At 30.8% G+C, this 23547-nt stretch overlaps 1 protein-coding gene across 1 annotated transcript in view; it reads right to left on the bottom strand.

Moving 5' to 3' along the window:
• The window catches only part of LOC132723347 (deleted in malignant brain tumors 1 protein-like), a 44158-nt gene extending 25476 nt beyond the window's left edge, over positions 1 to 18682 (bottom strand). The window contains exons 1-7 of the mRNA XM_060708044.1: positions 18306 to 18682; positions 17521 to 18045; positions 14208 to 14343; positions 9488 to 9660; positions 8599 to 8734; positions 8257 to 8429; positions 779 to 914 (exon numbers count right to left, since the gene is read on the bottom strand). Coding sequence (XP_060564027.1) covers positions 779 to 914; positions 8257 to 8429; positions 8599 to 8734; positions 9488 to 9660; positions 14208 to 14343; positions 17521 to 18045; positions 18306 to 18510 — 1484 coding nt within the window. The 5' untranslated portion in view covers positions 18511 to 18682. The remainder of the gene's footprint in view (positions 1 to 778; positions 915 to 8256; positions 8430 to 8598; positions 8735 to 9487; positions 9661 to 14207; positions 14344 to 17520; positions 18046 to 18305) is intronic.
• Positions 18683 to 23547: the final 4865 nt, after the last annotated feature.

Raw genomic sequence — 23547 nt, forward strand, 5'->3', positions numbered from 1 at the left:
GTGAATGGAAAGGAACGATGTGGTTAATACATACTATTGCACAGAAATCTCAGATATATAGCAATATACAAACTTTTTGATAGAGTTCTAAGACATTTAGGATGACTTTTTATCTGATGAATAATATTTTGTTCTAAAACACATTATTATTTGCTAAATAAATATTCATAAAATATGCACAAAAAAAACTTCCATGTATAATTCTTTCGGGGTTTGTTGTAATGTCTAAAACTAAATGTCATCAAAGTAATTTTTCATTGCAATACAGACAAGCCTTAATAGACCAATTCATGAGTAAAACGGTGCGTTAATTGAACTCCACTGAATCAGTAAATTTAGTAAATTCTTATTTGACTCAATATTTTGATTCGCTATAACTTTTGTTTTTCAAAGAATGTTTGTCTGTTTCATACACAAAATAAAGCCAAACACAAATGAGCATGTCTATCAGTAAATCGCATTATCAGATATTTCCAACAGAAAATGTTAAAATTTTGAGCAAAAATGTATAACAAATGAATTCAAAAATAATAAAATAATCGTCTTTTATCGAAAAATACATAATATGCTCAATTATTTATTCAGGCTCTTGAATATAAATGTTTATCATTGAGAATGAAACAATTCTTGAGAGAAACAAACAAACAGTTTCTCACATTGTTCATTTATTGTGATGTCCAGTTTTTAATTTCCAAAAGTTATATTTGCATAAAACGAACATTTTAGACCAGTTGGTTTGCCTTAAGCGATAAAAAGCTAAAACACGTTTGTTACTTACTGTTGATAATTAAGTATTCTACAAACAACAGTTGCTGACAGCTCATCAAACCCATCATCGCACACTGTTCCCCAAGACCCATCACTCCATACTTCTAGTCTCCCTTCATATTCATTTGATCCATTTACTAATCGAACTTAAAGCAGAACATCAATTTCTTTACATAATGATTGAAAATAAAATAAATAGGCGCGTGCACATGTCATCAATCATGTCCTTAAAGAGTATTAAATTGCCAAATGGTGACCTTTTAATTTTGAATCCAGTAATGCACTGAATGTGTCTAAATATAATTATGTTATTTTTTCTTTTCTATTTGATATACAATATATATGACTAAGTGATGCAAGGTAGTCTAATGAGATCATTTAGCAACAGTACTTGTAGAAAAAGAAGAAGTAAAAGTAGCCATAGTAGCAGCGGTAGCGGTTGTAGTAACATCAGTCTCGGTCATCGATTATAATTAGTCATTGTAGTAGTAGTCGTCGTTGCCGTAGTAGTAGTCGTTTAATCGTTGTCGTAGTAGCCATCGTAGAAAGCGTTGTATGAGTCGTAGTCGTATTTCGAGAAGGTAATACATGTATTTACATGTAGATTAATAGGCAATTATCAAAGTATTGCAAGCAGTACAAAGGTAGGTCCCCTACGGTTAGAACACAAGCAACTTTATGAAGGGTCATGGCATTTCAATAATGCCATTGTGGAAGACATGATTGAACATAAAATATTTTGAGTTCTTAGTTTATCGTATCATAGTAATGTGTTAAGTATCCATGTCTTAATTATGTTTTTATAATATCAGATTATCAAAATATCTAATTTTATATAGATTAATGAGAATAAACTTTCAACTTTCCTCTATTTTAAGTACATTTGTTGTAAAAAGTCCAAGTTATTTAAAAGTAATCGCAAAAATAGTTTTGAAGGACGGCAAGACAGATGGAGCTATACTTAAGAGGAGATAACTCTTGAAATAAAGATGCTAGAATAAAGAACACAGTCATACATGATGTGAGTGGTGACCAAGAAAAATCATCTTAAGACTAAAGTAGATACTATTCCCAGTAACTATGAGGAAAAGTGAAAATTAAACACATTTTCAACTATATACCATTTATAGTAACAAGAAGAAAACACACACAAAATATAACAATCTTCAAATTAAGGCCATGTTTAAAGTGAAAAAAAAATCATTAAAAAATCATGGCAGGCGCTCGATTTATTAATCTTATCATATTATGATGAAGGAGTTAATAATGAACATACTTATCTGAAAGTTGAAGCAAATCAATAAAGATAAAGAAATATAAGTTAAAGATTAAAAAACGGAAATTCAAAATTTACAGGAAAGATAATTCTGGAAATAAAGACGGTAAATTTATAAACCTTGTCATATTATGATATGGAAGTTTGAAGTAAATCTTGTAATAAATGAAAAAAAGAATCTAGAAAAAAGTTCAAGGGGTCACAATTCTGGAAATAGTAAAGCTAGAGTATTGAATCTTTGCACACATGATTTGAGTAATGATATGGAACATATACTTGAAGCATTAAGTAGATATCTAAAAAAAGTAAAGAAGTTATAGAAAACAAACAACATGTTTTCATAAAAAAAGTTCAGGGATGATTATTCTGATAATATAGGAGCTAGAATTATGAGCCCTGTCACATATGATGTGGGTGATGATAAGAAACATATATTTTATGTAGATCTAGATACAAAAAGAAACAAAAAGAGAAAAAAATATGAAATTCTACGTTTGAGGGGAACAGCCTACGGAATAAGATTGCAAATCCGGAAATTTCGAAAACTCAACAACCCTTTTTATTATTGCTTCAATACAAACAGTTAAATCAAACAGTAATTTGGATGGAAATAGACTATAATTGTCCGTTTATATAACGATAGTAATCTAATTGAACGCTTGGCAAGCATTCTAAGTGTGAAATCTCGTGGGATTTATGCATTCTCCTATTGAGTTTTACGTGTCCAATGCGAGCTCTAATGGGGTTAAAATCCCATTTTCAAAAACATCCGAGAGAAGCAAATTTTTTTATTTTTTTACTGTTAATTATTATATACTTATAATGAACTTATAAGTATTTAAGGAACATATTTAAAGAAATTTGCAATTCTCCCATTGGCGGAACTAACCAATTAAGAAAATGGGAGAAATCTCCAACACTTGGAATGGGAGGAAATCCCCTATTAATGGGTAATTTGAGAAATACCCAATTATAGCGTAATGGGAAAATAACATAACCGGAGAATTCATCCATATATTTTTTGTTTAACAAATCTGATCGGAATACTAAATATTAAAACAAAACAAAATTGTCCAAATATTTGTTTATTTATTGTGCTACTGTGAATAACAAAGTATCTGATATCGTATTTGTAAATGGCCAGTCGCTGGCTGTATATTTATATCGACAGCATGTTTGTCATTATTTTCTAACTGCACCTAAAGGCATGTTACTAAACCGCGGACCTCCGTTGCGCTGACTGTCATAAATATTAGACTGTATTAAACGGATCGAGGTCGAGCAGGCGCTTTGACTACCTTACTCTTGATCAGAATAAGCGTCTAAAAGAAAAACAATCTGATTTGTCTCCCAAAATTGCGGTATCATCAAGCTGTTTAAGGTGACGTGCTATATCTGTTAAATTAAATTCCCAAGCTTTTCTCTTTTAAATCTGAAACATTGTCTATGTTCCAGACTACATGTATGAAAGGACGATAGTTGATATGAAATAAGGTGTATCCTATGACGCAGATAGCTAATATGATTTAATGGCTTTAATTGCAGGCATAAAGATTTCAATATTTAAATAATTTAGATCTTCCTAACATTTGTAAATCACCAGTAGTGTTCCACCTATCATCGAAGTGTAACATGTCCGCCCCTTTTCTACTGATATTTAATCAGATTTTTTAACTTTATTTTAACGTGATATGAATATTAAAAAGTAACATTGTATATCTAGTTCAAAAATAACAACGAATTGCCCAATTTCTGAATTAACATTTTGTTCGGTCTTCCTATACATTTATATCGGCATCATATTTGTTAGTATTTTCGATTTACACTTAAAGGCATGTTACTAAAACCGCAGACCCCTGTTGTGCTGACTGTCATAATTACGGACTGTTTTTATTTGTTTGGGTCGTCAGACCAAACAAATGATTGTAGCGGAATTTCAGACCCTGATGTGCTTATTTGCAAGTGCCGAAAGTAGTCCAAACTCCTCGAAGCGGTGACTTCCCTTTATATGTATACTAACGCCGAAAAATTTAAAGGGAGATCACTGCGTAAAGATTGTCAAATGACAGGCGCATTAATTTTAAGCCTTCTCGATGAAGAAAAAATAGTTATCGATTGGTCGAAGAGTCATTCTTTATAGATATACATGCTTATATTAAGCTCCATGATTATTTACATCAGTTTTAAACAAAATATATCGAAATAAATAAGGGTTACAAACCCTAATTTAGAATAAAATGGTTGTCTCTGACAACTTCCCCGTGGTCGAGGTGTTTACACGCTCGCTATGGAAGCGAGGGGTCTGGAGTTCGAATCCTAGTGAAGGCATCTTTTTTTTCTTTTTTTTTTAAATTTGTTTAGGCCAAATAAATCAATTAGTCTTATGGCCAATTCACTACAGTTATAACACTGGGAACAGCAATGGTGACACTATGCAAAAAGAAATTGGTTTATATACCTTTCTGAGAGCTTAAACAAATAAAGCGCCTTCTGTGCTTTGATAATCTCGTCGGGATCATATAAGCGCTTTGACTAACTTACTCTTGGTCAGAATAAGCGTTTGCAAGATGAGACTCAGGTTCAACATTTCAACATTGACTCTTCAAAATATTTCAGACCAAAATTGCGTCATGCATGTGTTAAAATCTGCATAAAAGCATAAAGCAGACTACATGTACGAAAGTACGTTAGTTAGTATGAAAAAAGGTGCTTCCTATGACGCGGAAGCCATAATGATTTCATGACTTGCAAGCATATAAAATTCAATATATAAATCAAATCTTCTTAGAACTTGTCAATAAAGAGTAAATGTAGGCATTTTGTAATAAAAATGAATCGGTGGTGTTCAACCTGTCATCGAAGTGTATATCCTTCGCTATTTCTAAGCATGTTACATCCGATGAAAAAATAAAAATTAACATTTTGTTTGATCGACCGAACAAAAGAGAAATAAATAAAAATCTTGTTCTAGAATTTCTGTTCGGTCAACCGACTAAAACTGTTATACAATACCACAAACCATATTATATGGAAAAAACAACTTCCAATGAAAAGATATCATTGAAATTTTGTTCAGTTGACCAAAGAAAAATATTATTAAATTTCCTATATAAGAATATATGTATAAGAAATCGGTCAGACAAATATATTACACAAGAATTCTTGCACAGGATTCTAACGTTTTTTTTTGTCTGGTCAAAAGAACAAAATGTCAATTCTTATATCTTCATTGGATGTCTTTTTTATCTAAAGAAATGTGGTTTTGCAAAGCAATTTTGTTTTCATTGATCGACAAAAATATCTTATACAGGAATTATTATACATAATGTTTTGATTTCTTAACAAGATTTTTCATCATAATTTTTCGGTTGGCCGAACAAATATCTTATACAGGAATTAAATAAATTGCTTATTTAGTCTGGTAGATTTTGTAATATACCAAGAGAATTAAGAGTTTGTAACTTATGCAATACTAGCTCACTTGGTGATGAATATCATTACTTATTTAATTGCCAATTCTTTAATACAGATAGAAAAAAAATACTAGAGAGTATAGTACTCAAGTTTTCTATGTTAATGAATAGCACAGATAGGAGTATAGAAGTATATTGTTAAAACTTGCAGTATTCTGTAAAAAAAATTATATCAGCATTTAAGTAAGTGATAACTAAGCTTATTTTTCATAATGTAACACTTTCATTTTTTATTTAGTTTTGCCATGTAGTACATTAGTATATTATATGTATATTATTGTATATGTGACTGATGCCTCTAAGAGGCCCAGCATTTTCAATAAACTGTTCAACTGTTTGAAAATATATGAAAAAATACTTGCAATTCAAAGTTTGTTTGCTACATAAAGATTATTGATTAACTCTTTGCAAACTTTTTATCTGTCTAACTGTAATAATATTGATGTTTTTTCATTGGCTTAAACCATCACGTTATCAATACATATGTAGTCGTGAACTAATTTGGTGTTCATTAAAATTATGCCGTTAATAGAAATATAACAATTTTATTTACAAACAACAATCCCAGAAGCATTTAAGATAATAATAATCATTTGAAAATAATAAATGTAAATAAATCGTAAATTTATGTATGACAACTCACCCCTTAAGCAAAACATAATAGACTCAACCAAAACATGCGTCTACTTCTTTATGTAATTATGTAGTTGCATGACCATGATTAGCAAACCAAATTTAAGAGCTAAACCTATTGTAAAAATAATACTATGACCACAGCAGATTTCGTACAGAAAAGATAAATTTATACATAAATAACTAATCGGACTTTATTTCATTTAAAAAAGGACGAAACAGAATAATCAGTTAAAGAAAAGTTTTGAAGTTTAAACTTCCTGTTAGATTTGTTAAACAAATTAAGACATGGATGAATTCTCCTATTATGTTATCCTCCCATTAAGCTTTTATTGGTATTTTCCAGTTATGCTGTACGGGGGATTTCCTCCCATTCTAATTTTGGGATATTTCTCCAATTTTCTTAATGCGTTGTTCCCCCCCCCCCCATTGAAGAAGTGCGAATTTCTTAAATTTATTATCCTTAAACACCTTTAAGTTCATTATGATAAGGATATGATAATCGAAATATTTAGAAAAACATTTTTTTTCTTCCTCAGAGTTTTTTACCGATTTAGAATATGGGGTTTTAATCCCACTGGAGTTGCCATGGGACACATAAAACCCATGAAAGATTGGAAATTCCATCGGTCACTGTACTTTGAATGCTTGCCCAGCGTTTAATTATTGTACTTTCTTTATATAAACGGTCAATTATCGTCTATGCCCATCCAAATTACTGTTTTGATTGAACTTTTTGTATTGAAACTATATTTAAAAAGTTAGTTGAGTTTGCGAACATTCCGGGTGTGCAAACTTATTCTAGAGGCTTGGGGGCGGAGCAAAACTAATAATGTTGGTGCTAGACTTGTGAACATTGACACGCGTTATCTCAATACTGCAATCTATTTATATTTTAAGTTCCACAAAAACAAAAATGGTACTTTTTGATTTATCACAAATATTGTTGTTTTTTTTTGCCATATTTTAAGTCAGGAACCACATTTTCAATATAGGTAGAAAATAAAAGATGTGCACAATTTCCAGACAGCCATCTACCTATATTAATCGTTTCATAAAAATATTATCAGTACTTTTTTGCGATATTACGGGATCAGATTTTTGTGTTATTTTTGCCATATCTTATGTCTATTTGTTGGCATTTTTAAACAAAGGGAAGAAAAGAAAAAGTCGTACATAATGTTCAGTCTGCCGTCTACCTTTATTTCAAGTTTCATAAAAATATTTTCACTTATTTTTTAGTTATCTCGGGATTCAGTTTTTTGGATTGTCGAACAGACAGAATGACAGGCAGACAGACATACAGGCGGACGAAGGGTTGACATAAAGTCCCTCCGGTTTAACTGGTAGAGAAATAATCATTGTAAGGTCACAACAACCTTATGTTGCCATCATAACATAAGTAATACAACAACAATAACACCAACACAAACAGTAATTTTATGAAAATTACTTAATTAAAATTAGGACTAGTATTTTTTCTATTGGTGCTTAAAAAACTTAGGATATGCCTCCACAAATCAAAAACATAAGTAAATGGCCATCAGGATCTGCATTGGTAAAGAAACAAATGTATACCATTCAAAATTTCAACACATTGTCTTTTGCCATGAACCAAGTTTGTGTCTTAACATTTTAAACATTAATATAATCCCAGTACTTTTTGAAAATGCAATCTAAAATGGGGAGAATTATAAGATGACCTTACTCGAAAAAGAAAACTTTATTGAGAACAGATAGCATATTATTATCCAAAAAATATATTCGTCAGTAGGTATATAAATTAAACTGATGAATGAACGTTCAGACGGCCATCTTAATTATTATTCAAACCAAACATTACGAATTTTACCCCACATAGTTGTACGAAACGAACTTTCTGTTGTCAAACAGACGTGTACAAATAGTTCGGACATACGGACGGTTCACTCACTATATACGTACTTTCAGAAGCATAGTAATAATTTTATCAATTATTTATAATGTAAGACAATTGGACAAACTACATGATTGCGATTGACTTCAGGAAGGAATCTGAAACACTTTTCATAGCCTCTTTATCGAAATTGTGAATTTCAGAAACAGTTTTAATCTAGCAAAGATTACCTGTTGTACATGACATGGCAACATCGTCATTGTGACTACAGTTATGTTTACCCCAACCATTATGTTGACATTGAGATAATAGTGTTTCATTTCCCTTACATTCAACATCATCTAAAAGTATTGGTGATTTTCCAGCGCCGAAGTATGCGGACCCGAATACAAGAGGATTTGTCCTGAAAAAGTCATGTTTCTTATCAAGTTTCTAATGCATTTTCTTTATGCAATCCATTATATCTTTCAATTTGTTTTCAATTCATTTCTTTTCTTCGAATTTTGCCTATAACAAACACTTTTAAAAAGTTGGTTGGTTTAAATGATAAAAACAAGTCGTTTGTAACTTACGGTTGATAATGAAGCATCTTACAAACAACAGTTGCTGAGAGCGTATCAAACCCATTATCGCATACTGTTCCCCAAGACCCATCATACCATACTTCCAGTCTCCCTTCGTATTGATTTGACCCGTTAACCAATCGAACTTCAAAATGATCAGTATAAAAATATCAAATGTTAATATTTGACATCTTCGCATACCATCAAACAGAAATGTATATTTTGTATATTTTTGTTTCTTTCCTTTTTTAAAAAAAAGTTTAATAAGGCACACATCCAGAAACTGCATAATAAGATAAATCTCCTAGCAGTAATTAATCTCCATCAGGTTTCTAGCTATAAACGCTCACACGCACGGAAAACTACTTTAACATACACACATTGATAAACAGAACACCAAGCTAATAGAAAATGTACATACACTTTTGTTAAGTTTACGAAGGCATATTTATAGCCTTGAAGTTAGCATTACTTTACTCTTTAGTGTTTTTTTTTATTAAATCAAATACATTTTATATCGTTATCTTTTATAATAAATCTAATGATTGCTGTATGCGCAAAAAGACGAATCACTAATTATACTCAGTCCGTCGAGAGCATGGCCACATTTATATTTGAAAATGGTTAGGTAAGTTCATGGGTACAATATCAAGCTCAAAGAGATTGGCTGAAATTTTCAAAGAACTTTGGTTACGTCTTTATTAAAATTATATTCACGAGATATACCTCAGGAGATCAAAATGAATAAAGTTATATAATACGAAAGTTAAAAAAATTCTTATTTACTACCATACTTATAATTCCTATTTCAGTCTGTATTTATATAAAAACTATTATATTTATGACATGTACGATTAAAGCAATGTGTATTTCAAAAAAATTATCAGACAAAGAATACCTGGAGTACATGCAATCCCAACATCGTCATTGTGATCACAATTATGTTTTCCCCATCCATGATGTCGACATTGAGATAATATTGTTTCAGTTCCCGTACATTTAACATCGTCTAAATGTATTGGTAATGTTCCAGCGCCGAATAATGCGGAGCCAAATACCAAAGGATTGGACCTAAAATTAGTTTGTTTCTTGACTTGGAATCAGAGCAGTGGCATATTCAACATTTTGTGAACAAACGCCGCGTCATCTTGGAAATCAAAACTTCGCAAATACCACTTCATTTTGTTGTAAATAACTTTATCTTAAAAATTAAAATTTATAGCAAAATTAAAGATAAACGGAGGAGGACGGGCATTTCTTAAGATCTACAGATACGACACTGTTCATACACGATCCTTGACGAAAAAACCTAAGTAAATGATAACAATTCATATACTAATAAGGCGATTATTATAAAAAAAGGAGATTTGTATAACGTGATACGACGCAGATAAAACTGAAATATGATACGATGCAGATGATATTTGACGCAGATTTAAATTTCCTCGCTCGTCTATGTTTTCTTCTTCTGCATTATTACAATTTCATTTCTTGTTTCATTTGCAAACAGTTTACATTGAATAAAAAGTCAACTCCTCTTGAATTATCACGTTCCAAGTTAGTACCATGGCCCAAAAAGTTATATTTCTTTATTAAACAAATTTGTCACAGAAGTATAAAATCAAAAACAAGATCCTATAATGCAATTTATCAACTACCTTGCCGCTTTTGCGACTCCATAAAATGGTAGTGCTAGGCCGTGCATATATTTTGACGTGACGTCATTTGCGTTAATATACAAACATAACGTTAAGACTCGCTCAATGATAGCGTTACAGTGTACACTAGCGCGTCAATGAAAAGTTGTTATTTTTACTGTTAACAGTTCTTATTTTGGATATGTGATAAAAAGAATACAATTTTCGAGTTGGTTCTTTATAAATTGATTGAACTCGTTGAATAAAATAATATTATGCTCGCCAGAGGCTCGCATATTATAATTCAATTCAACTCGTTAAAAGAACTAAGTATTGAACCTACACTCATATAATTTCCTCTAGATAATGCATGGTTGTGCTCAATTGTATAGCGTACACTCGTTATCCGCTAAAACTTCCGCATGCGAGCGAATAAAACGCGAAAAATCGCTGATTTTGAGCTGAAAATTGATAAATAAGTTCAATAAAAACCAGTCATTGAGAAATTGTTACTACATCCCTACTGTTAAGTCTACATCTTTCGTAAAAATTCGTTTTTTTTCCCCGATTCCTAAAAGCATGTCACAATTGTTGTCTTCGTACAACGATTCAAGCTTTACATATAATATACAAAACATTGAAGAATAATCATGTGAGCTTAAGAAAATTAAACAATTGCTGGTGTGCACACAGTGATTTTGGAAAAATGACAAATAATCATCATTGGTGTTGTTTCCTTACTGTACGTTTGCTTGCTAACTCATTAAACGGTTGCTTGGAAAAACTATTTAAACTGTGTACGTTTGCTTGAGGGCCAGCTGTTGTACAGCCTTCACTGGAAAAAAAATCTCAAAAAATCGAAAGCATTACATCAATTGTTTAGTTTGGAAAAATCGATTAAGTTATGATGGATAAATACCGGTAAGTTGAAACATTACCTCGGGTGAACTCAACATATTTTCCGATTACTAATGAGGAAGTTTGTTTGCTACATTTAAACATGTATATGACACATGTTTTTCCAAAATTTTGACTATTTCAAAGGACTTCACCTGTTGTTGACAATTATTTTTAATAGGTGACACGTTATATTTCATAATAATAATTGTTTACAAGTAGTCTGTAAAACAATTCGTGTGGTGATCAGAAATGCAAACGATATTTCAAGCAACCGTACGGTAACCTCGCAAGCAACCGGTTGACTGGTTTTTCAGATTTTGCAAGCAACCGTAGAGTGAGAAAACCTCACCGGTGACAATTTCAGCGTCAACATTTTCTTAACGAAGGTGTTCTATCCAAATATTCCCTCATTTTCTGGTATTTAGATACTTATTCCTTAATAAGTCAAGAGGGTTTGCACAAATATTAATAGTAAATCTTCAAAATTGTTAGCTGAAGTCGATAAAAAAGACACTTTTGAGAAATCGTAGTAATAAATCGTCTTGTGTTTTCCAACGAAAAATCATTCCGGGAAAAATCTATGTCATATAGGTCCATCTAAAAATGTCTTCAAGGATCGATCTTAACTGCACTATTTAACCTATATTTCAGTCTAAATCCGTGTTTCACCCTGTATAACTCGCTAGCAAGCGAAAGTTACAGCGGACACTAGACAATCGGCCGTATTTAAATTTGTTAAATTGAATTCCATGTATGTTTAATTCCTGATAATTGATAAATCTGTTCTGTTCTATATTTGTGGTTCGTTGTTATTATTTGAGTTGATTTTTTTAATTTGTTTCAAAGAATTATTTATTCATATGATATGCAATTAACTATAATTCCCCTTAAATTATTTGAATGATCACCTGATATACACTATAACATTACACCTTCAAACGACTTTATTAAAATGAAACAACTATGACTACCCAACTCAAACGACGGTTAATTTTCAATACATTTTGTTTAAAAGTAATAAATTACTTAAATATATGACATGGTTATGAATATATCGAAATAGAAATATGTTATGAAAATATTGAATCTGACATTAATGCACGGTCCGCCTCGTCTCGAGTCACGGTTCGCCCTGTTTGTAAATATGGTCTGCAATGTTAGGGACTTCGGTCCGCTTTGATATTGTCCGCACTGTCCCTATTTAATATATCTGAGATTGCTGATTTAGGTTTTAGATTTTTTGAAAAAAAACAGATGCCAAAAACAAATTTTCAAACCGAAAATCAACAAATCCTGCATACGTTTTATTAAGAAACCATGTTTCGAAGTCGAGTGCTATAAGTTACAAAAAGTTCCATATTGCTTAAACTAACTGTAAAAAGAAGCAATTATCAAAGTATTGCAAGCAATACAAAAGTCCTATTCCCGCTAAGAACCCGAGCAACACTTGGAGGGGCCATCGCCATATAATTTTACCATTGTGAAAGACATGAATGAAAATGCTCATTTTCAAGATAATGAGCAGAAACCATTATGATATTTAAGCCATCTCTGACCTTGACCTTTGAACTAGTGACCCCAAAATCAATAGGGGTCATCTAATAGCTATAATCAATCAATATGTGAAACATGAAGACTTTGTGCTAAACAGTTTTCAAGATAATAAGTAGAAACCATTCTGACATTAAAGATCCCGGTGACCCTGACCTTTGAACCAGTGACCCTAAAATCAATAGGAATCATCTACTAGTTAGGACCAATCGCTATGTGAAATTTGAAGAATTTGTGATGAATAGTTTACAAGATAATCGGCGGGAGCCATTTTTACATTTAAGGCCCCTGTGACCTTGACCTTTGACTAAGTGACCCCAATATCAATAGGAGTCATCTATTAATTATGACCAATTAAAATATGTGAAATATGAAGACTTTTGTTTTAGTTTTTCCAAAAATGTTTTAATACATAAGTCATTGTATCTCATTTTATTGAAAATGGAAATAACCGTTGAAGTGATTTATCATTTACAATACAATAGTATTTTATCAATAAAAATTTGAATAATGAATATTGCTATTTGTTGATAATGTAATTTGTAAATTAAAAATCGGTGGCGGTTTTGGAAAAAAAAAGTTCATTTACAGAGAAAATATCAATACTCGTATTTGTTTACTACAACACGTTTAATATAAATACATTACACTCATCTGAAACTTCGATATTTGGTGTATTTACGGGAACCATTCATGAGTGACTGGTGTTATGCTGTAATTGTTTCCGTTTTCTTCTTTTAAAATGTTTTTCACAAAATTATAATATTTTCTTGATTATAGAAGGAACAGTTTGCTAAATTTTCTTAATGTAAAAATGTGGAAATTATCAATTAACCAGTATTATGACACGTTTATTGCAATTTACTCTTGAATGAAAAGATATCCGAAAAAATGGACACATGAGTTCAGCACAATTTAATAATAAAATCGCTACAACTTATTTTGAAAAACAGCGTATTCTACTTCGACGGAAAATATTATATTCAGAAAGAAGGCGCAGCTAAAGGTACTATTATCGCTCCAACTTGCGCTACCTTAGTCCTCGGATATTTAAAGAAACTCTTTATGAAAGAATATACAATCATGAATTTTCAAACCATTTAAAACTTAACTGGAAAATATATTACTTGTAGTATAATTCAGCTAAAAGGGTGTACTAGCAAAACATTTTCTCTAAAACGGCAGGCAATATTTTCCGACAATATTTTACAAATCACAACATACGTGGTCTTTTGCATTCAAAGATGGCGACTTTTGAGTACAAAATGATGGTTTCCACACAATTGTGATTGCAAATCCTGTTTTTTTTCTTATGCCAACAAATTCAAAAATATTCTAATCGTCGACTTTTGCCATACAATACATCATCACAGTCTCTTGTAATTAAACAAACCTGAACACATGTCTTTGATGAATTAGACAGAACCATCTTTTATTAAAAACCTCTAAAAGTATGTTTGCCTAAAACAAACACTTAAAATAGTTAGTTGGCTGTATTGAATAAAAAGCAATAAAATGTTTGTTACTTACTGTGGATAATGAAGCATTCTACAAACAACACTTGCTGACAGCGTATCAAACCCATCATCGCATACTGTTCCCCAAGTCCCATCATGCCATACTTCAAGTCTCCCTTCATATTGGTTTAAGCCGTTTACCAATCGAACTGCAAGCAGAGCATCAATATTTTATAATAAAAGTATATAAAATATTAATTTGTGTATTTCTTATTTTCGTATATTATCAAATGAAAGAGTACGACCAGTTTGTTTTTTATTTCTTCTTAAATTCTTATATAAGGCTAAAGGAGCAAATTGTTCAAGTAAATCATCTTATTGCAGCCAAGAGTTAAATGTATTATAAAATTCATGTCAATCGATATTTCTTACTGAAAAAAGATTTTAAATTACTTGATGTATCTAAATAAAACGCTATTGAGTATATTTATAAAATTGGCGTTTAATCAAATTAACAAGTCGCAAACCCGTACTCCAAAAGTATTTACTGATTTACCATAATTACACAGACACTCACTCATGCAAGCACGTACGCACGGACGGAAAGGGGTAAAACTATATTTTCCCTTGCCATTATCATGATGTGACATATCAAGTTGAGATTGAAAAATATATGTGGTGTGTTTCAATTTGTCCCGTGTTTCACTTTGCCCGCAGTTTGAATGGTTCTTTCTTTTGCAACTTTCGAATATTTTCCATGAATCATTGAAGCGCGATATAAGACGTCGTAATAAATAGTGACATTAACGTTAGTCGTTTATTAACAGATATGCGAACATTGTGCAAAGAAAAGTAATTTAAGTAAATACTCATTATTTCGGTTTAATTTCTAACTTTAATAATGAAGAAATGAATATTACATTCGAAAAATAAGCCATAAAGAACAAAATATGTATTTCTAATGTGCACGAATAGTTAACAGTTCATGATGTATGACCATTGAATATGAGATTTTTTCTATTTTATCGAAGAAGGATAATCCAGTTCAGCCAGTGAATATAATAAAATGAGTTATACTTGTCGACTTCTGTTATAATCAATGAGGTTAAAGATGTTTATAGATGATGTAATTGTGGTATGCGCAAATAAATAAATCAGTAACTATACAGCATGAACATTTACGTAAATGGTTTAAGGCAAATGCATGTTTACAATTGATTCAAAGTAGTAGGCTGATTTAACACAACTTAACATCTTTATTGTATTCACAAATTGTTTCTAATGGAGGCACAATGAATGAATCTATATTAAGTACATTTTATATTTACAGACTTTTATATTTGAATATCAGATATACAATTAATAAGTTGTGTATTTCCGAAAAACAATTACATGTTAATTCAGCAAAGATTTCCTTGTGGACAAAATATATCACAACAACATTGTGACTAAATTTATTATGTTTACCCATTATGCTGGCAATGAGATACAAAAATTCAGTCCCTGTACCCTTCTCATTGTTTAAAAGTATTGTTAATGCTTCTGTGCCGAAGTGTGCGGATCCGAACACCAACGGATAAGTCCTTTAAACAACAGTCTCAGGAATGGGAATCAAAACTGAGTCGTATTTAACATCTTTAAACTAACGAAACCATCTTGGAACTCAAACTATTTCCGTTGAATAATTGTTATGTCGGAAATAAGATATCCATATCAACAAGCTTCTCGTTTTCACTTCATTTGGTGTATATCTTGCAACTTTAGTTTTTGAAAAACAAAGGTTATAGCTAGAAAATCATGTAGTTTTAATTGTGATGGATACGCATTACATTATTTTTAAATCAAAGGCATTACATTATTTTTAAATCAAAGGAACATTTATAAAAAAAAATTCTTTTCTTTAAAAGGTATACTTGGTCGACGTAAATCTGCTTTTACTTGCACAAATTTGTTCAGATTTTTGTATTCATGAAAAACTCGCCTTTCTTATTTCCTCCCTATGTATTTGCAAACCGACATATTGGCGGCGCGACTTTGTTCAATAAATTTAGTATTAAACATACACTCATTCAATATCCTCTATATAGTACAAATTTAATTTTTCTTCACGTGTAAGCATGGAAATAGATCTTGATTTTTAATGATCTGTGTTTAAACTCCATACCGTGATATATATTAACAAAGATCACTTGGGTGGGGTAATTTTTTTCAATAGTTTTTATTTAAATAAACAATAAATTCTGCTGGCGTAAAAAGGAATTAAATAAAATGATTATCACGTCTATCAAAAAATAGTGTACTTATATTTAAATGTATTTCTATAAATTCTTCTAGCCAATGTTTCTAAACTGTTTTGTTTTAATTTGATAGTAGGTTTAGGAATGCATTGTGTTAAAAATGATACTTAGTCTGCACAAAGTTACTGTTATTATAACTAATAACATTGCTTCTTGATGTTTTTTTTGTATTAAAAATGAGTTGCATACTTTGGATGACTTCATTACGCTGCATACGAATTGCCGAAGACTTTTAATAGAAATTGTATCAACTGATTTGGATACAACATTGGGCGTTAGTTCATGTTAGATATTATTGTAGCAATATCGGAAACGAAAAATATAACAAGAACGGAAAATAGTAGGAATGGCAATGAGTAACCTGTTAATCGAGTACTCGATCGAACGTTTAAATATGGGTTAACAAAATTGGTATTTGATAACTCGGAAAAAAATATATTTCTATCTTTTTTGCGATTTAGAAAGATAAGTGTATCTAATTAGTTTAGAAATTCGGACATGTAGATGTATCTTCAAAAATACCTGTTAAATGAAATCAAAACAACCATGCAGAGGTGTTTTCAAAATACCAATTAAATTGCGTTTTTTTACCAATGCCTTATATTGCCTTGTTTATCCGTGTAATGAGAGGGAGATAAAAAAGATCATCCGCATATACATGTAGTACCTAACCAGTGTTTAATGGCAGTTTAACACCGTTTCTGTTTTCTTTTTTTATTTGTGTTTAGAATCAATATCACATAAACGATTTGATTATGATGCAAACATAGAATAAACGTGCGTTAATGTTAGCAAAACATTATAGGTACGACAAATGACTCTTTTTAACAGTCAACCGACACGTGATAAATAAAATATTATATTCTTGTAGATTCAATTCTAAATTTATTGAACGCGCTCGCTAAATTAAACAATAAAATGCTCGATAGAGGCTCGTACAGTATGATTTTATCCAACTCCTTCAATAAATGTTGTCATAAATCTACACGCATTCAATATCCAAAATACATGAATATTATATAGCATGTTTAGTATGACAAAATTTGATATATAAACTATTAAGATTGTGGAGGAAATAGTCAGGTTTACCTTTGTTTTCTTTCACAACTTCACCCAGTCTATCTACCATATCTCTGGTCTCCCCTACACTTTGATTAACTGCGAATAGATCTGATGAAATCCATTGAACGCTTTTATTCACTTCATTTATACTATCTAATCGCTCATTTACTTCCATCATTAGTTCATTTTTAAATGTAGTGATGTTAAATGCTGTCCTGATAAAATTTGCAGTGTCATTTTCTATATCATCCATAAATTCTTCAATTTCATCCGTGCGTTTGATTTGCTTAGCAGTAATATATTGGAAACGTTCGTCTATAGTATTGTTAATCGTTATTTTAAACGCTTCAATGATGTCCTTATGTTCATTAACTTTTTCATTCATGTTTGAAACTAATTTTTTCCTTTCATTTTTCTCTGAAACCAACGTCTTCTTTACAATTGCACCAATGTCCCGGCAAAAACCTGTCTGTTTGTCATTAGCTGCGGTAATTGTTTCATTAAATTTCAAATTTATATCTTTCACGTTTTGTTCTAACTTTGCCAATCGATCTACAATAAAAAAGATAATTGCTTTTGCAAATACACACGTTTGACACTGAAATAATACGTACAATTATTTGTATTCAAATAGCAGTCAAATACATTAAGCAACTTTTAATTTTTACTTGACAAGTATATTCTGAATAACATTATTCAATTTCAGATAAAAGTGCAACGCCTGTGAATAATTTACAGTATTAACGTAACATACTATTATATTAAACATGTGGTTTACTATTTATCAAATAAGAGTTAGAAACATAACTTACCATTAGGAATTGGCCCAGTTTTCTCATATGTTCTCAGTTTCGCTTCTACTCTACTTAGTCTAGCAGACTCCCTTCGTTGTTCTATAAGAACATCTTTCACTATTTCTTTTAATATTTCAACTTCCTGACAATCACAAAGTGCATCCCCTTCAACTTTAACAATTGGGATGATAACAAGCAAAATAAAAATGTACAAAAAGAACATATTGTTTTTGATATCCCAAGACAGAATAAGAAACAAATGTCCTCAATATTCCATAAATAAACGGTTTTCTAAAACTTATTAACAACTATTATCATATAAACAAAATGTGTTTTCTGCAACGTTACAGTATAGCTCTTACAATTATAACCCGATTATGTTGATATTATTTTATGAGCATTCCACTTACATTGTTATGCATAATGAGATTAAGTTTGATTGGACACGGAAATGTTAAGTGTCTCTCTAACAAGTAATTGGCTATGTTAATACGTTCCGTCCTATTTTAATATACTTTTTTTAATTCTGTGTAAGGAATTAGTCGTCGAAAACATGACGAATTGCAAAACACACCCTTATTGTTTTACAATCATAATTTATTAAGTCATTAAAGGAAAATGCTCACTGTTGTACAATTATAATCAAATTCGAATAAATGTCAACAGGTAGACAATTTGTATTTTCGGTTTCTATAACTATACTTAGTATATAAATAATACTATGTAAACTATTTACTGTTATATTTGTAAATTTACTTTATTAAGATTACTCGATATATTGGTATAAACAAAGTCTTTAACTCTTAGCATTAAATTTCTATTTGTTTACATGTTCAGTTTTTTTAGCGTTAGGTAGACCAAAATACCGTATCCGTTCTGTGTATTCTTACTATTGTATCAGAATACTGCTTGAAAACACAGGCACGAGTATAGTTCTGGCTTCCAAAACTTTATAAGCCGCTTTTTAACATTTTTGTTTTTCATCTGATGCGGCATTAAAGTTTTGGATTAGACCCGTTACGAAACCTAACCAGAATAACATAAGTTGATTTATTCTTGTTTTTCACTTGAAAATACACTTGACCCAATCAATTCTTGTGCATTTTACGATAAAACAATCATTTTAATATCATTTCTATACCAATTAAAAGTATCAAAATGTTAATACCGTCATTAAAATTGCCTATTTAACTGTAAAAATATCAATTTACGCCGACTACAGTTGGCCATGACATTCAGGTGCCACGCGAGATCTCGTATGACGTCATTCGCGGGAACAGATTTGAATAGAGTCGTGTACTATATTTAAAACATTTTGTTGACATGATTTCGATACTTTTATTCAAGATAATGTTTTTGGTTTATTTTCATTAATTTTTTAGTACTTAAATACGATTGTATTGAATATAAAAGTCAGTAAATCACCTTTTTCAATATCTTTAAAAAAAGTAATTTATAAAAATATTGGAGGCACATGTGTTCATAAAGGTCAATCTCGTAATCACGTGATCAAACATTTTTGCAATATGGCGGCCAAGTGCCGAAAATTTTACCTGTCAGAAACTATTAGGTAGTTTATGTTCGTAATAAGATTTTTATTTGTCCATCCTCGGCTTATCAACAGATTATATAAAGTTTTATCAAGGTATGCTTCACTTTACTTCATGGCATGTTCGATGAATAAATACGAGCGTGTCAGATTCCTGGCACGATTATTGGTGGACTTTCCCTATGGGGTTATCTTCAGCGTTCACGTCATGTCATAGTATATAAACGGGTACGCTGAAGACCTTAAGCTAGCACGAGTACCGGACTTGGGAAGAAAATATGACCACATTGATTAAAAACATCTGTGTTCATCTCAAATGTGTCAAAACCAACAAAAAATTATCAGAAATGGCAAGTGTAATCGGGCAACTTACCATAGCAGTTGCATGATAATTATGATGGCTGTCAGATCTGAAAATATAAATAATCTTTAAATGAATTTTTCTCTAATGTAATCTGCTTGGTAGCTCCTTGTTCCTTGTTGATGAAAAGATATGATAATTAGTGAAATGATATTATGGAGTATGACTAATATTTGGTATGTAGTTATGAATCACTGATCTCTCTCTATGTTTAACAAGACAGTCCCCCTTCCTGAAAGAATATCTCAGATTATGAGTTACCGTTCATGCTATATTAATTGTTGGAAATAGGTCCAGAAGCTTTAAGTTAGTCTAAATGTCATGGCCTCATACAAGAGGGATGTTTGCTTTCAAGAGATTTTTATGCAATGTTTTGTTTTGACCTCATTATTAGGTCATAATGATAAATAAATACAATGTACATCCTTCTCTCCTGAAAAGGAAGCAGTTATAAATTGATTGAAATATCATACATTGTCTTTCATAATTGTTTTAAGAATTTGCTAACATTTTTATGCTTTTGTAATGCATAGTTAATACAATAATATAAAAGACAGCATTTAAGAAAAGCACTTTTAGTGTATTTCAGATTTAAACATAATAATAGATCTGTGAAAATATTTCAATATGTATACAGTAAGAATAGATATAATTTGAATCAACTGTAAGAATTGTCTAGTATCCTTAAGTAAACATTTGTAACTGGCATGTTTAGAGTTCTAAATGAGTTGAATTGCTTGACCAAAATGTAATTAGGCAGGGAATATTTGTTTCTGAAAATATCAAGAGACCTAGGGCCGTTTTGATTTGCAAAAGACAAGCACATTCATTCTTGAAATTGTTTCACGTTATTTTCCATTAGAATTTGAAATAGAAAGCAAAATACTGACTGACAAAATTTCTGAAAAACAGTAAACAACTAAGATTGTTCCTTAGTTTGGTGAAAACAAGAATAAAGGTTGTATAATCAACGTTTGTTCATAAGTATGCTTAACTTGTACAGATCTGCTTAACATGATAGCTGAACATCTAAAACAATGAAATAACTTTAAACAAACATCGTATACGTAGATGCAAAGGAAACTTTAAATAAAATCATCAAAAACTATCTTAGAATGTACCTAAACATTGCCAAAATCATTATACTCTTTTAAGCAAGAAAAGTAAATTAAAATATTCAAAAATCGAGGGAATTTTATAATTACCATGTTATATGCAATATTCTAAGTTTTGTTTTTATTTATGTATACAAATGATATTGATGCTATCAATTGATTTTTGATAACTATTACACTCTAACGGTCGGTTGAATTACATTTCAAGTCACATAAAAATATCCTCAACCTACAAAAACAAATACATGTATTTACGTCAAATATGAATAATTGGGTTTTCAAATTGACATAAATACGAAAATTTTCCTCCGTCTGTGCTACATCAGGTCAAAACCATTGACCTTCTTCGCTTTGATATGTGTTAATGAGTATAAAGTCAATATGGTCTGATCTCCATCAGCCAATCATTGACAATTATTGTTCTTCCTGGTTCTTAATCCACTCATAGTTGATGTTTTATTTTCCTTCTTCCTAGTCAAGCAATGAAATGAGTGGAAATTATAAATAACTAGTTTATGTGAAAATTTAACAATTTGACAGTGTGTTTGGTAAAAAAAAGATACTTTACATTTCCTACGTCTTAACATACCTCTTCATTTTAAGTGAATAATTTTTTGTTTAAAACTCGTGATATTCTCTTGTTTGGCTTACCAATAATCAACGTTTATATAAAGTCCTAAACAATTTTAAAAGTGTGCGCAAGAATTATTCGTTTGTGTAGACGATTCTCTTCTATTCATCATGATCAGTGCTAAACATGTATTACAGAATGCATTAAATGAAGAGCATTCCGTAACTAATGATTAAACAAATATAACATTGTAAAACAATTTGTCTCTATAAATAAGGTTGTATATTATTTGTTCAATAAAAACAAACTCTTTTCTAGTCATTTTGTTTTCCTTCGAAGTGCTAAAATACAGTGAAACTTTCTAGATTGGTACTGGGACTCCAAGCTTCACAAATTGTCCCTTTAATAATTAACCCATTTAAGGTAGACCATGGGCAGTGGGCACTATAAGGAACTGTAAAATTGACAATAGACAGTTATATGTCTTCAAGGTCACCTGTATGCAAAATTAAAATAAAATTTACCGTGTGGTTTATGAGTTATGGATATATTTCTGAACTAAGTCTTTGCTATTATAAGGGCTTATTTTCAGAAATGAGGAAACTCTAAATAATCTATAATATCATCATTATGAAAAATGTTTTCCTCTTTCTCATTGTTAAGAAACAAATAATAACATTCGGGTAACAAATGACATGAGCAAAATGTTTGTTTCTAAACAAAATGTTTTCATATATATAAATATGTTACCCTACCCCACCCACTTTAACACTAATTTGACCATTTCCCCTTATAAAAAGACTTATTCAAAATGTCCCTAAAATTGACCATAATGAGGGGCTGTTTTCAAAGTTTGCCCAATTTTTTTTAAAGGTATATTGGTTAATCATGCGAAATATAAAATACTTTTACATGTACCATGTAGTTGTTATTTTATTGAACTTTGAAAATATCATAAAGTATCATATTTGCTATAAATTTTAGCATTATTTAAGAAATAAATACCTACAGTAATTATATAATTTAAATCAAACATTTTTTTCTTCCATAAGGGATCAGAGAGATGCATAAATAATGTTAAAAAGAAAAAAGAAAGAAAAAAAATGCCCCTTCTGGGGTTTGTACCCACGCCCCTCAATTCAATATAGTTGACAAGTGATTCTGTTTTATGTTGTCACATGCCCATATGGGCCCTGACTTATTCAAATAAACCTTAAACCTTGAAACCTACGCAGTGATCTCCCTTTACAGGATTAGATTCCGTAGCGTAACCGGTGCGCGGAGTTTGAGTGATTCTATCCTATTTGAATACTCTTCAAAGTGGAGGTAATTCATTACCCATGGTCTACCTTAAATTTAGAAACTCGATATTGAGTGATGATCATATAGACCTGACCGGTATTACAGTTTAGGTATATAATATGTGCGAGTTAAAAAAATGCGTAAAATAACCCCTTCGATCCAGACTAATGTTTAAGAGAGTTTTTAATTATTATAAAGTAAGTTCTAATGTAAAAGCGAGCCAGTTTCTAAAAATGGTGTAAAATAACACCATCGATCCAGTGTTTTAGAGAATTTTAGATTATTATAAAGAAAGTAAGTAAACTTATTTACATTCTAATGCGTAACAAAGGTTATAAGCATGATTACATCATTACATGATT

This window comes from Ruditapes philippinarum, unplaced genomic scaffold, assembly GCF_026571515.1.
Source record: "Ruditapes philippinarum isolate M1 unplaced genomic scaffold, ASM2657151v2 ctg2253_1_1_1_1, whole genome shotgun sequence".
NCBI classification, from domain to species: Eukaryota; Metazoa; Mollusca; class Bivalvia; order Venerida; family Veneridae; genus Ruditapes; species Ruditapes philippinarum.